This window comes from Dermacentor variabilis, chromosome 5, assembly GCF_050947875.1.
Source record: "Dermacentor variabilis isolate Ectoservices chromosome 5, ASM5094787v1, whole genome shotgun sequence".
In the NCBI taxonomy this organism is placed as follows: domain Eukaryota; kingdom Metazoa; phylum Arthropoda; class Arachnida; order Ixodida; family Ixodidae; genus Dermacentor; species Dermacentor variabilis.
In genome coordinates this window covers 166,729,602-166,745,306 of record NC_134572.1, presented here as the reverse complement: position 1 = coordinate 166,745,306, position 15,705 = coordinate 166,729,602, and the positions used below count along the sequence as shown (strand labels likewise).

At 45.9% G+C, this 15,705-nt stretch overlaps 1 protein-coding gene across 1 annotated transcript; it reads right to left on the bottom strand.

Moving 5' to 3' along the window:
• Positions 1 to 6,658: 6,658 nt before the first annotated feature.
• On the bottom strand, positions 6,659 to 13,514 carry LOC142583311 (sclerostin domain-containing protein 1-like). The gene is made up of 2 exons (XM_075693733.1): positions 13,122 to 13,514; positions 6,659 to 7,924 (listed from the first exon to the last, which is right to left on the bottom strand). Exons 1-2 carry the CDS (start codon positions 13,240 to 13,242, stop codon positions 7,617 to 7,619), a joined length of 429 nt encoding a protein of 142 aa, XP_075549848.1. The 5' UTR covers positions 13,243 to 13,514; the 3' UTR covers positions 6,659 to 7,616.
• Between the last annotated feature and the right edge of the window lie 2,191 nt (positions 13,515 to 15,705).

Genomic DNA, 15,705 nt, shown 5'->3' with positions numbered 1-15,705 from the left:
AGATGATAACCTTTGATCGCGGAACCATCGATCCCATTTCCTTGATTGCCTTGGGTCGCTAGGCAAACCTACAATCGCGACAAACAGGCACGACGCGTGCGCTGCTACATGCCGTGAAGGCACTGGTACTACCTTTCGTTAATAACCTTGTCTAAACACCTCAGGGTAAGTACCACTTTCATGCCGAGTCTGACTGCCATGATAAGAAAAACGAACCGCAATTACAGATCCACGCGATTTTGGTCTCTATGTATGGCTTATCCCGAACGCAACGTGTGCTTGGGGGGGTCACACGTATGCTGAAAGTACATGCCCCCGTCTGCAAAAGACCTCGTAAGCTTTCGTTCGTGCCCTTCAAAACTTGTAAAAAAATGGCATCGTTTTTTCCTGCGTCCGCTCGGTGGTGACCAAGTCTTGCCAACATCTAATCAAACAAAGCGTGGATGGTGATAAAACTGCGCGAAGCTGGCTATACCCTGAGGCTGTTACTACCACAGCCAGCTTGAAGTGCCTCAAGGCCATCAAGGTAGGAGCAGAGTGCGCCCCAAAGGAAAGGGTTAAGAGCAAACATAAGTATGCGGTAATACCGCGTATTCATGGGCTTTAGCATCGGATAAAAATGTGGCCTCCCGATATAATGATGATGTTTTAACTGCTAAGAACAAGCTAGGCAACATTTGTGCAGCTCTTCAGAAGCGCATGCGCAGGAAGGTGATGCCAAAACTACGAGATACGGCATAACATACGTTCTTCTGCCTGCTTTGAACACCTCATTCCCGTTTCATGTGTACGTAAATAGATCGCGCTGACAGGTCGCCGCTTAAACATTAGACTTGAGAGCCCTACAGCTGGGTAACCAGGTTCGCGTCTTGCATAGATTCCCGACAATGCGGATGCGAACCTGTCTGCAAGGCACATCAGTCGTTTTACGGCACCAAGATAGCATAGCTATGTAGGTTTTGGAGGCTTTCTATATTTAAAAAATTGTTCGTCGTGTGTCAACCAGCTACCGATTAACCTTTACACAAGGGAAATAAGTTGACAAATTGTTTTTCGCTGCAAATCCAACAGTATCAATGGCCTCTCGATAAAGGCCCTAGTCAGAGCTTGCTTCTATGCCTTCTGATCTCGGAGCCTTTGGCCTTTTGTGTTTTTTGTGAGCATAGCCACGTCATAATTAAATTTCACAACTTCCGCAAACATTTTTGGGGGGTTGGAACGCTCTAGCGCCACGATGCACATTGCTTCTTATCTGTGTCGACTGATAAATAGGCGTGCTTTTCTGACAATGAACTTTAGTTTGAAGTATCACTCATCCTGTCTGGTCTTCCTTTCTTCTATGCTTTGTTGATTTTTTTTGTCATTTTAAATCAAATATTTATCCCGAATCTCGTACTTCTTTATTCTCGCTCGTTTCGGCCGCCCGTGACATCTAGATATGTAACAAGCCATTGAGACTCAACTTTTAGTGCCTCGTGCTGAAAATGTGAGAATGGAAAGCGCACTTAGTCCTTGTTGCTGTATTTGCTGTGAATATGCAAACCCATTTGTCCCCAGGCAGAAACAATGAAATGGCAGACAATTATATGTGGACTAATTAGCGGCGTTATACGATTATTCAAGCCATTCGCCCTTCATCGAGTAGCTGCGATACGGTAAAAGTGAAAAAAAGAAAAGATAAAAGTATCGGACGCTGCTTTGCAACCATTGCAGGCAACCCACAGCCTTCCTTGTTGCAGGTTCTGGTGTCATAGGGTTTCGTCCCAGGATGGTGCGAACCGTTTACAGGGTTTGGAAATGGTCAATCTGAGGCTGTTGTCAATGTGCGTAGCGGGCAACTCAATTCATTTTCTTTACTGAATTTCCTTCCTTTGTGGCGGCAACGGAAGCCAATGGGCAAACAAACGGCCCCAAGGATCGTACGCGGAAGGCAGAGACCGCTGACGCACGGACGCGCACACAAAGACACCACCAGAGTCGCGTGCGCTGAGGGAAGCAGGCGCAAACGCGCACACGAGGGCTAACGGCTTTCTTAGCCGTCCCGGGCCCATCGGCGTGTTTTGCATGTCCGGGCTTTCCCCGTGGCTTTGGCGGCGCGGCATGCGTCCTTTCTCAAAGAGGCGAGTCGTAGTGCCGTTCAAATATTGTCTAATCCTTTTCTTTATTCAGAACGTGTGAAACGTTGCTTCTTTTGTTATTGGGCATTAACAATAGAGATGTCTGTTCGTTCTTGTGACTATAACAACGTAAACCTCTCCCATCGACAGTGATCAACGTATGCGTGACATTATATGGCCGAGCAGCTAAACATTCGGCAAATTACCTCTCGCACCGCGCGGAGCTTCGTCATATCTCGAGCATTAAGGGTAACCGTTTGGCTGTAACTTACCGTCTCCGAAAACGTGCGTGAGCTGTTACTGAAATGATCGTTTCCGATCTATATATTCTTGCCTTAGGATTTGACTTACCAGAGATTTCGCGGGCTAACGGCGCTACGGAATTATTCTGGCGACCACTTTCTCGGAGTTGGCGAAGCGGGCAGTCTTTCGCATGCTGCAACAAGTGTACGCGGCTAACTTGGGGGCAAGTTTGAGGACAAGTTTAACACTTGCGGACATGTCGCGATGGACATGACGTGATGCATGCGTAATGCATATACGTTTGCATACACACACAGCATTAATTACACAGCATTAATTACACAGCACTGGACGTTTCAGGTGCGAACTGTATATTTTTTAAAACAATTAATTTAGGACATTTACCTGAGGCCGAGAGGCACGGCTTTCCGGTTCTCACGTGGGAGTGGCCTGCTTCGTGAAGACTCACGATCTGCAGGACTTCAATAAAGTGTTACCATACAATACCATTTACTTGATTTACGGCGCACCGGGAGTTAAACGACAATAAGATTGGAGAGGGGAATAAGTTTAAAGAATGAGGTGCGCAATCGTTCAAATAAAATGGGCCAGATTGCGACGTCCTCAAATTAAGAGTAATAAAGATGGGCTGAGGTGGTAATCAGGTTTATATTTGCTGCATTGCAGCAAGCATAGGGACAAGCTTTTCAATTTATTTTGTTCGTGGCGGCAAATTTCTCTGGAACATGACAGTTGTGCTCGAAGTAGGTAGGAAGTTAGAATTCGACGCAGCAAATGAGCTGGCCGCACTTGCGGATAATGTAGGCTATAATCACTAAGGGACGCACTTGCGGATAAACTGAGTCGCAAGAGAACGGCGAAATAACAAATTGCAAAGTGCTCTTATTTCATCAAAACACACGAGGCTCACTGCACCCATAGATAGGCTTGCGTGGCTCGGGAAAAAAAACTGTAGCGATGTCACCGTCCGCGTTTATTCAGAAAACTGCGTCGCATTGCACTAGTACATCCTCCCGTTATCTAGCATCTCTTGTCATCTTCCTTATCGGTGCTCTGCTTCTAATTTAAAACATGTCCGTCCCTCTGATTGCTCGTGTGAGGACAAACCTGCTGGATTTGTAAAATGAGGTGCAGCTGATGCGGAAATTGTTTTGGGCAATTATCTGCAGCCCTCCGCATCTCGCCATATGTGGACAAGCAAAATGCTTCCATCACGTCAATGTGTACCGCACCAAAGTGCCGGAAACCGAACCTGCACTGGTTAGAAAGTCTAGGGCTGTTTCTTGTCGGAAATATTTTCATTCGACAAGCACTTTACTTATCACGCGCCCCACTTGAGTGGCCAATACCGGCTATAGCGAAGACGCAGGTTTGTGCTGCAGAGCTCGAGGAAGTCGGTTAGAATCCGGCCGCGACGGCAAGAATTTTGATGGAGGGGAAATGCGAGAACAATACAATACAATACAATCTTTATATGACATGAATTAAAATAAAATACAGACAGCAGGCCTGCCAAAGCCTCAGAGCTAGGGCTTGAGTGGCAACGTGCACCATGGATATAGATTTTGGTGTGTGCTAATTAATCCAGGCTGTTAAAATCTAATCCTGAGTGCCCTCCCCCCCCCCCACCCTACGGCATGTCTCGTAATCACGTTGTGGTTTTGGCACGTAAAGACTTATTATTATTATTTTTGAGGCGCTCATTCGATCTAGCCAGTGCAAACGCAAACAGAAATTTACGAAAATCGTCACAAAACACAGCCGCTCACTTGCTCCCATACACAAATAGATCTCATTTCCAAATAAGTGGCAGAGACTAAGTGCGATGTTTTGAAAATCTGTTACACTTGGTTGTTAAAACCTAATGAGACTGAAATAATCAGAAAGATAAGAATGGGCTGGGGTGCGTTTGGCAGGCATTCTCAGATAATTAACAGAAGGTTATCCTTGTACCTCAAGAGAAAAGTGTATAACAGCTGTGTCTTACTAGTACTCACGTACGGGGCAGAAACCTGGAGGCGTAAGAAAAAGGTTCTACTTAAATTGAGGACGAAGCAACGAGCTATGGAAAGAAGAATGATGGGTGTACCGTTAAGGGATAAGTAAGAGCTGATTGGGTGAGGGAACAAATGCGAGTTAATGACATCGTAGTTGAAATCAAGCAAATGAAATGCGGGGGGGGGGGGGAGGGGGCATGGGCAGGGCATGTAATGAGGAGGCAAGATAACCGATGGTCATTAAGGTTTACGGACTGGATTCCAAGGGAAGGGAAGCGTAGCAGGGGGCGGCAGAAAGTTAGGTGGGCGGATGAGATTAAGAAGTCTGCAGGGACAACATGGCCACAATTAGCACATGACCGGGGTTGTTGGAGAAGTATGGCAGAGGCCTTCGCCCTGCTGTGGACCTAACAATGATGATTATTATCATCATCATCATCATCATGAATGAGATACCGTTCCGCTCACATAGTAAAAGTTAAGCTGAACCATACTAAGAGTTACACAGAGTGCAGCAGTGCCAATCTACCTCGACCTAAAGAAGAGTTGACGCTCATGGACTTTCGTTCAACCTAGGTTCCAAATATTAGGCGGGACATTTCTTTTTTATCTTTTTTGCTGATATGCTTCATTTACCGAGTGCAATTTCTGCGGAACAAGATTACGGGGTACTGGTACGCATATTACACTTATGCGTGAAAGGTGACGTGTAACGTGACGACCCAAACGACTGTTTCTTGCTTGTCGTTCTCTGTCGGTGTCATCAAGTATTCCGCCAAATTCTTACCCCACAGTCTCGTATATAGGCGACACTCAGGCTCCTAGCACGCTGTGTTATTAGATCTGAGCTTTCTGCCTATTATGTTAGGCACACAATATTTTTTCCTGTTTATGCCATGTTACTTCCCGTATTGCTGTGTTGTTATCATTATTGTGTTTATCTGTAAAATAAAAGTGCCTCAAATTTGTTCCCATGTGCTGCTTTTTCATCGGCATGCTAATACTTATATGCTGGCATGCTTACACTGCTTCAACTGCATTCTTTCTTTCTTTTTTCATCTGATGTAACTGCTTATGTTATGGCATTTTGAAACACTGATCTTTGTTAGGAAGGCATTGCAATATCTCAGCCACAGTTCCCAATACGAGAGAAGGTGCCCTGAAACAATTTCGAACGCGGTAAGAAAAATGTTAGCCGAATATTATTGCACTGCATGCTGCAGGAAACTTACAATCTCGCATCGACTATTACTTGCTGTCGCATTCGCCTATACCGTCATGCACTCCGTAACAAACGTGTCGAGACGGACCCAACAGGCGGTATGGCTCCTGGCCAAATTTCGTGATCGCGACAGCATTCTTAGTAATACCATTATTGGTAATTTCGAGTTGGATAAATAAAGAAACATATGTGTCTGCGATCTCAGTATGCCTGGAAAAAAATTACTTCATCTTTGCACTGCCAACTCGAGTGACAGCCACATTAACAAAGTTACGTTCTCTCCTCCATCGCCCGCTGCGTCATAATCCCGAACGCATCGGTCGTTTCGGTAATCGCCGATTGATTCGAAGGCGTGCACTGTTGCTGTGTGTTGTGTCCGAATTATGCGTAAACATTGCGAAGCTGGCTATGCGAAGGCGACTTCCTCCAGTAGTGAGGTCATTCCATGATCACTTTACAAAGGTGTTTCAGGGCCCCTTAAAACTCGTGCAGCTACACTCTAAAAAATGATTGCACCCTTTGGGGTATATATCTGCCACACAACGATAATCGTCATCTGCCTTGATTCGTTTCCTTTCTTTAACGCGGCGAGCCCGGTACTATCCTGTAACGAATGGCATGCGCGTTATCAGCATGACATAGCATTCCCGACAGAAAAGTAGCAGGCGCGGAGTTTTCAAGAAAGGAAACGCATCAAGGCAGATGACGATTTTCGTTGTGTGGCAGATATACACCCCAAAGGATGCAATCTTTTTTTAGAGTGTGGACCGGGAACGCAGTCGACATACTGAATTCCAGAAAATCGACAGCGCACCCTAATTTCAGCTTTCAGGTGAGCGCGCGAGCAGTGCCTGTTCTCTCGGCCTTGGCGCGCAATAAGAAAACAAAATATTTGCGTAAGTTCTAAGCCACTGAAAAACTGTAGGGACGATCTCTTGGCATAAACATTGGACGACCAAAAGCGTTGTGACCTATGCGGTGTGTAAGTGTAAACATTGCATTAAAATATGCGTTGTAAACAACCCGTGAAAGAAATTAAACACACTTGTAACATCACACCTAGTTTGACAGCATTTATTCAGTTGCTTCACTAAAGCATCAATTTAGGTTTCAACATAAATTACAACATGTACGTTGAATCGCCATGGACTCTTCTTTTTAAATTTCGGCATGTTTTGAATGGTTCACAGTTGTTTTTAACCAAGTCTATATATGTATTTTTTGCTTAGCCTGCCAGTATCTCTTAAAAACACCTGCGTCGTCTACTGCCAACAAACTTTCTGTGAATTCTCTGTACCAGCAGTAGACCGTAACCTTTGTCTTTAGATAGTCTCTAGCTACAGACTTTATGTAGAAAATAAGATGTATCCGTGAATTATTTCGTTTGTCTGGCCTCAATGAAATTGTTTATACATAATAGCCTCATATGTAAGGTGTATTCATAATTAATTTAACCCCCATTTCATGCTCCAATGACCTATTAAGCAACTGGCCGGAACACGCCTTCAGTGGGAAAAAAATTACGCTTTGTAGCGGAACGCTTTATTTTACTGTACATCTATCGCTTCGAATGCCGTGGGACTTGAATCTTACGACATTGCGAATATATATATTTGTTGCGAAAATGACTGCACCATTTTGTGTACCCAAATGAATATAGACGCACGACATTCTCCAAGTCTCTAACGTCGTTGAAATAATGATGCACGGATAAATGAGTTCTGAGCAACACATTTGTGGCGTCACGCTCACGTGTCATCGCTTAGCAACTGCACGTCACGTGAGAATGTAGCTTTCTCTCGCTTAAGCGTTCCGGTTAAATTAAAGGGCTGGCGGTCAGCACGTCGCGACCGCGTGGCGACCGTCTAGAAGACGATCTATCTACTCGACGTGGTGTTCAAGAAGGGATGTAGCCAGTCTGCCTACACGCACTCGAAAAACTTCGTTTTCTAACGATCGCAATTCAAGCCAAGCGCGCCGCACTTCGTCGGCTGGTCGGTCATCGTCGCGGCAGCCTCAGGATCCGTGCGTCGCGTGCTCCAGGCTGCGCACGCACTTGCAGGCCCGCACCACGGGCACCCTGTAGCTCTTCCGCTCTCCGTCGGGGCAGAGCAGGTGGACGCGCCTGAGGCGCACGGCTCCGGGCTCGCAGCTCCAGCTGGCGGCGGCCGCCGCGGGCGATCCGTCCGAGTACCAGGGCAACTGGTCCAGCGGCAAGCAGGCACCGGCGCACACCACCTCCAACAGGGGGCGCGCCGAGGTGCAGTGGCCGTCTGAGATGTAGCGCTTCGAGCGCAGCTCCTTGCAGCCCAGCATTGGGGACCCTGCGTGGTATGGAAGTACGTCTGGTATCTCTCTCTGTGCAGAAGGCCAGAAAAAAAAAACTGCTGGCACGATTCCTGAAGGCAACCGGAATGAGCGACCGTCTGCGATGCAGCGTTGGCAACTTTCGCTCGGTCGGCGACATCGACACTCACCTTTCTGTCCTGTTGGGGTATTCTGTTAGAGTCCACCTTGTGGACTATCCATTTCGGCCACTACTATTGAATGCAGCTGTACGAGCCAGGAGAAGTCGTGCATCCCTAGCCAATGAGGAACGGCTGAAATAGACAGTCGAATAGGTGGACTTTGCAGAATACCCCCCCCCCCCCCCCCCCCACCAGCTCTGTTTCCTCCCCTTACCTTTTCCCCCTATGTAGGGTAGCTCACAGAGCTCAGCCCAAGTTAACCTTCCTGCCTTCCATTCATCTTTCTCTCTATACACGGTGTCCCAGCTAGCGTTAGCCAAGCTCTTAAACATAAAATGTGGAATATACTAGGTTGCAATCAATGGTATTCTGTCAGCAGTGGCGTGCCGCAGCAAGAGGCTTTCGGTTTTCTTCGCACAATTGAACTGTCGGACAGCAGCATGCCGTTGTCCTCGACCTCAATGCCGCTGCGCATTGCGTTAGCCTCGCGCTTAAAACCGCAGCTCGCATGCCACGGTGACCAACGCCAATTCCGATGCCTCGCTACTTTCACGAGGCCGTTGCGCTAGGCATTGAGCTGAGTTAATTTTTCTGAGTAATAACAGGGACCACTGGTGGCCCAGGCTCGTGGACGCGTAATCATGCGGCTATTTTCATATATATATATATATATATATATATATATATATGTATATACCATATTATATACCTTCATATACCAGCAAGTATGCGGCCTGTAGGGTGAGCAACACAGTAACAAAGAACGTCATCCGGAAAGTCAGAGAGGCTGAAATAATCTCATGGGTGGTGGCAATGAAAAAGAAACCTGCCACGAGTAACTTCTTAAGAGGTAAACACAAAATCAGGAAAGAAACAAGTTATGAAGCTCCTTACAAATATAAGCTCATTACTTTTCAAGGGAAGCTCATTACTATTCGAAGCGAGATCAGGATGCCTTAGAACACGCACCTGTAAAGCGAGATATAAGAACGAAGAAGAATGTGCTTGCTGCGGTAAAGCTAGGGAAATGATGGAGCATGTTTTATTAGAATGTGAAGATAACTGCCCAGCGGTCGATTTAGGCACCACTGGACTTCTTGAAACCCTCGCGTTCAGCGAGAGCAGGGGGAAGTTATTATGTCCGCAATAGAGATTAGTAAGAGGCAATTAGAAGATTGGTGGAAGAAAAGCTGGGAAACGACAAAAAACGGAGACGTACAAAAACAAAGTTCACAATAGGGGCCAGCCAGATGAAGATCAAATCACTATCATCACCGACTCACAAACAGCATGTAGAAATTACCAAAAGGGTCGCATTTCCAAACAAACCCTGAGCATCCTCGAAAAACGAGACAATTTTGCAGAACTGTACATTGTCTGGACCCCGGGATACGAGTCCCTGGCGGGTAATGTAGCTGCTAATGCCGCTGCCCGAGGTCACATTCTCCGAGCTATCCCACCGGGTTCACGAACACCGGTAGACCAACAAGATAGCGTCCCGAAAAGATACGCCGATATCCTGGGCCACTGCAGACTGGGTAGGAGGATCTATCCGCACCCGCATCCCAAGCTGACAAGAGAAGAGGCGGTGATCTTCCGAAAACTACAGACCGGCATATTCCCGCACGGCACCCTGCTACACGCCATGTATCCTACGAGCTATACTCACAAATGCGCCTTCTGCTCTACGCCCAATACCCTCTACCACATGGTATGGGAATGTCAACAAAACCCATCGACACCGCCCATCACCGGACCAACCGTCGAGCAGTGGGAGGCCCAGCTGACGGGCTCGAGCCCTGAAGACTAGCATTGCCTGGTGAGCAGGGCCAAGCTATCGGCTCAGGCCCACGGCATCCTGGACTAGGGACGCCGCCCACCTCGGACGATTTTTACCGTCGGCTCATTTCTACTAATAAAGTATATTCCTCCTCCTCACAATACGGGGTCAGAAAATTTGGTTATCGGAATTCATCGTGCGTTTTTGTTTTATTTTCTTTTTTTTAAAACCTAGGTAGGACAATAGGCAGTATAATACCAAGAGCTTGGTGGTGCAACCCACCACTCCGTTCAAAGGGGATGCTCAAACATTCCTCCATCCATCCATCTTCAAAGAACAGCTTTAACGGTTCAGAGAAGCACAGAGCAAAATTAATTTGAAAAAGGAATCTGGAATATGGATGAAAATAAATGGGCAGCTAAAGTGCACAAGTATCTGTACTTGAAAACCATGGACACAGACTGGTGGAAGAGGTCAAGAAACTTGGCAACCAAGTAACAAGTAATTGAAACAGTAAATAGACAACCAGTAGTCATCAGAAAGAAAGTGAGAGGAAGAAATGCAGTTAATTGGAAGCAAAGAATAGGAACAAAAAGAACCATGCAGGTATACAAGAATGAGAAGAAAGAAAGTAGACGAAAAAATCTGTACGATAACACAAGGGCAGCGCCTTGCTATTTGAGGCTCGAGCAGGTTGCCCAAAAATAAAAACAAAAAAAACAAATATTCAGGAATAGATGAGGCATGTGTATGGCTGCAGCAAAAATCCGCAGACCACTCAGCACATCCTAATGGAATGCGAAGGAATTCACCCAGAGAGAACCATAGCTAACGTACACCTTCCAGAAGTGCTTGGGTTTAAAGTGTATGGAAGCGTCAACGGGTTAGCAGTCGAGATAAGCAACAGACATTAAGAGTATTGGCGCAAAAAAAGCAGGGAAGATATTGCTACCACCATGTCTCTTGCAGTCGTGGCTAGCGGTACAAGGTATATTTCGAAGGAAAAAAGAAAGATTAGGATGTACACAAAAATGCTAGATAAAAAAAACATGTATAGCATAGCTTGTTAAATTAAGCAGCCTAGGTGAATTAAGCAGCCTATTTCATGGCCCCGTTTCAAAGGGGATGCCATTAAATCATCATCATCAGCAGCAGCAGTATCATCATCATCATCGTCTTTCTTACGTTTGTTTTGCCGTACGTTAAACTAAATGTACTCAAAGTACGTGCACTGCAACATCCCGCAAATGTGCTCACGTTTAACGTGCGTAAGGCGACAAACGCTATTCTAAAACGCTTGAGTATATAAGCTTGTGTACGTATTAATCTTGCGTGACAACACACTGTGACAGTCATTGTACTGTACCCAGGAAAGGCGTACTCAGAAGAGGTCAAAGTTCTTGTACACTCTTCCTGGCCTGCGCTTAACACCAAACAGAAACACGGAGTGGTAATCGCATTTGTTTTTTCCTGCTCTCCGTGATGTGTACGTAGTTTGCAATCACTGAAGTCGCCCTTCGCACTTTAAATTATGACTGCGTATATCACCTACGTAGGAATTGGGAAGGAATCATGCAAAAACCTTTGTGTGCACAGGTCTTTCTTACACCTTGCCGCGTGCACAAAATTCCCATTATTATAGCTTTCAGAAGTGAGCTGAATCAAGAACAAACGATTCCAGCAAGTCCAATTGTGTTTTATCTATTTTCTTTTATTGAGAAGAATGAAGGGGGATAGGGGTTGCTGAGAAGAGACCGCACCGGTGATTAGACGCAGTGGAACCCGAGGCGCAACGTCGCTCTGCTGCTCCCAACTTGACGGAACGACAGTGACGACGACCGCACCCCTTTTTGCCATCGCGACGCATTTGCAAGCGCGCTCGACTCAATTGCTTCGGACACATTCGCGAAAAAAATAACGAGATCATCTTATGATTGCCCTCTACGTGTAACTCGATACCATCCACCTGGTTCCTAAGAAGATCCTCTGCTACACTTCAGTGTTTACAATAACTGATGCGATTTAACTCCATAAAGAAACAAATGGAGGCACTTTTTGACTGGCGCCGAAGTATAGGCAAGAGAAATAATTTTGAGTGCACTATGCCTCTTGGTTTGATCTCGGATGGCTCAGCGAATCAGTGAATCGGCATTCTTTGCATTCTTTCCCTGTAAGAATGAGGCCATTGCTGCCATAAATCGAATCTTTAACGCAGCAGGAGGCCTCAATTAGGGAGTCACAGCGGCGGGTCATTACCTTCGCTGCTTTCCTTCATGGGGAACCGCCAGGTTTCGTCTAGCGAATTCCCGTTTTGTTCTGGTATTATATACGCGACTACGGCGCAGACCGCTATATGGAAACTGTTGGAGGGCCCGTCAAGTGTGAATCCGTGATCACTTTAGGCACTCGCGATTACTCCACCTTTAGTTCGAACTCGCTTCCGATAACAGTACTTTTTGCAAAATCCCAATGCAGTGGGCAGCAGTTTTCTTCCACCCTAGCAACCAAGTCCTATTAGATGAGGGACGAACGGTAAAACAGCGGTAGGAGGAGATTGTAAGTTGCCGCTCTGAACTTCCCATATCTACGGATTGAAATACTCCGATTGTATTTCTTCCATTGTCTTTTTCATGAATTGTCACCTCATGTCCACATAGCGGAGATAATTGTCATCACCATTAGTTGCCCGAAACTATAAAGGAACACCACAAGGGATTCTCAGAAGAGAAGCTTCGCAGTTCAAGATGCGTATCCTTTGAAGCTGGCTGCTGTGCAGTCGGGTGGACGACAATTTTTCCAATAGTGAACCTTCTTGCACTTTGTGTGGCATCCGCAGAACTGATTGACCTTATGTAAATATACCTAGGACCCCAGAAAGTAATTTCCTTGCTTTTTATACATAGTATCAATAACGATTTCTCTTTATCAGAGGTCACATATATATACACACGAGTTAGGACCGATCAAGTGTTTTCGCTTGAGTCCACAGCCACCTCCAGGTCAACTACGCGGCTTCCTAATCGATAGATTCTCGCATCGTAGCCTCCCATGTACAATTTATTCTCCCTACAGAGGATCTGGGAGATTATCCTCCTTTTTGGCGACTCGAACGATGACACAATAAGTGACTCAAGCGCCGCTGGCGAACAATGGCCCTCATGCAGAATAGTACGTTTGGGAGCGTACGTGGTTTCACGCAGACACTACCCCCTCCCCCCGAACTTCTGTTCCCAAAAAACAAACAAAGTAGTGCAATAGAAAAACTGAACGTACCTCTCCTGATATCCGCTTCATGGGGAGTCTGCTGGTCGCTGCTGTAGCTAACAGCGCCGAAAGCGCTGCCCGCCAGGAAAAGCACCAAGAAAACGAGCTTGACGCTCCACAGCATCTCCATTTCTCTCTTCGCGGTGGCGTCTTGTTCAGCGCGACATTCGTCTCAGCGCCCTGTCACATCTTACCGCGGCTCGCTTGCCCACAGCGCGCCTTCCGCAAGACCCCGCGCTCAACACTCGGTCATGTCTCTACAGCGTGAGAGCGCCCGACTCCGCGAGGTCAAAGATTGGCTGCGTAAAAATTTTTTTCTGCGCGGCGGCTCCGTCGTCTGGGCCCTATCCTCCTCTCCACATTCGCCCCCCCCCTCCTACTTCCGCAGCCACCCGGCCTGACTCCTTGGAACTTCTAATTGCCGCCTCGCGAAAGAGGCTCGTCGTATCAACTGTCGTCGCCGCCGAGTCACCCCTCGTCATCCTTGTTAACCGCCTAACTTCCGACATGTGCGTCAGCCTGCTTATTTAGGCATAGAAAGCGTAGTGTTTCGCGTGCAGTACTGCCATCTGTGAGCACGCGCATGGACTACTAAGTTAGCGCTAAAAGACGACATAAAAAGAGAACTAAAAGCACAAGCAAATAGAGTGAAGAAGTGCAGGAGCTGCTGCTTATAAGCTTGCAATAGAAAGAGCTGGCTGAGCTATGGGCTCGCCGTTTATTTAAGTCTTAGACGTTATTGATGTCTTAGAAACAGCATGGTGTATACAAGTGACGTAAGCGCGCACTGGAACGCGGCAGGGCAAATGAATGTTTAGAGAGTAGTCCCGAGTCTGGCGGCTATATTTATTCCCGAAACAAGCCGGTTTGTTTGCGGTAACGATGTTCTGTCCGCATAGATTTCGTAATTGTACACGGCACCTCCCGTTTAGTCATGCACAATTTTTACTACGGCTGTAAATCTCCGTGCCTCATTGTTTCTTGACGCAAGGCTGGCGTGTGTGCGCGGCCAACGTTTTTGGCATCAGCAGCAACGGCGGGATGATGGCAAATTCTTGTCGCGGACATCATCAGATCGCGGGTGGGACACGGCTGGGCAGCTTCGGTGACGAGTGCGGCAGTAACAATTTCTTGGGTCCAATAATTCCTTCAGAAATCGTAATGCCTCACTAGATGCACACGGTTAATAGAAAAACCGAAGGCATAAATACAACGACGACATTCGTGCGTTTATTCTCGCAACTTGTGCGTGTTGTACACCTCTTGAGAAAAAGGAATTAGATTTTCGTTTGCACTTTACCATTCCACCCGTCAAGGATTTCACTGGTAGGTGCGTTTATTCAACAGATAAGCTGAGCAAAATTGACCGCGATGTCAAAATTAGCAGTAGCACGCTTCTTGAAATGAAGGCGACCAATAATGGGGATACTCATGTTCAAGCGTATTTCCCCCCCTCAATTTCTCCATAGATCATATTTATTTATTTATTTATTTATTTATTTATTTATTTATTTATTTATTTATTTATTTGCTTATCTCCCTCATTAATTATTAATGATCTATTTATTAGGGTTAGGCGAATATCATTTTTTTTTCGATTACGAATTTAATGCGAATACTAGGTATGGGATATCGTATAGTAAAACGCAGAGGTATATACTTACAGAATTGATAATTAGTTCTACATAATTTATTACCAGGCCCGTACTGAGTAGTGCAAGAAAAGCTGGGAAATGTCAGATACAAAGGATCAGCTTCAAGCACACGATCAATTATTTTCAATAAAACAACAGCGCAAATAGCCTCTCAACAACTTTAGACCCTGGTTGGAAACAAGCTTTTCAATGGCTGCTATGCGACTAGCTTTCCAACCTCCTCCCCCCTCCTCTCATCAATTAACTGTTTTGCCAAAATATAAGATCAGAGGTTGGGGGGGGGGGATGCTGCGGAAGGACATCTGCTGTACAGACACGTACAAGGACCCGATGCAATAAGAACATCACTGGTTAATTTTAGCGTAAAACGTAAAACTGTTACATAATTTGGAATAACATAGGCTTCTGGCCAGTCTTGCCGAATTCCCAGCATCAAATTCCTTCACAGGTGCCATAAAAGAGAGAGAGAGAGAGAGAAGTTTAATGATACGAAATGCTGAGAGGTCGGCCTGAGGTATATTCCTCTAGCCAGCTACTCGGCATTGGGGGAAGGGGAAGAGGGAAAGAAAGAGGGAAGGTAGAGGTGCATGATGGGTGACGATGAAGATAGAAGGAAGATGTAGAACGCCCTAAAAGAGTATTCATAGAACTATATTGCCTCTGTTATTATTGTCGTCACGATTCTAACAACTTCTGCTGTGATTTGTTGTTCTCTCTTCTTTTCATGTTGTTCCGTTTGAATTTTTACAATTATTGTTCTTCTGTTCCCTTAATTATGCTCGCATTGTCATGCATTTAATATTCTTGATGTTTTTTATGATACCCTAATTTGACTTCCATGTCCTGCTTAGAGCCTAAAAGGGGCTAGCAGAACTGTAGAACTAATTAGGATACACTTGACTGCCAAAAGCACTAAATTACAGACTACAAACAAACAC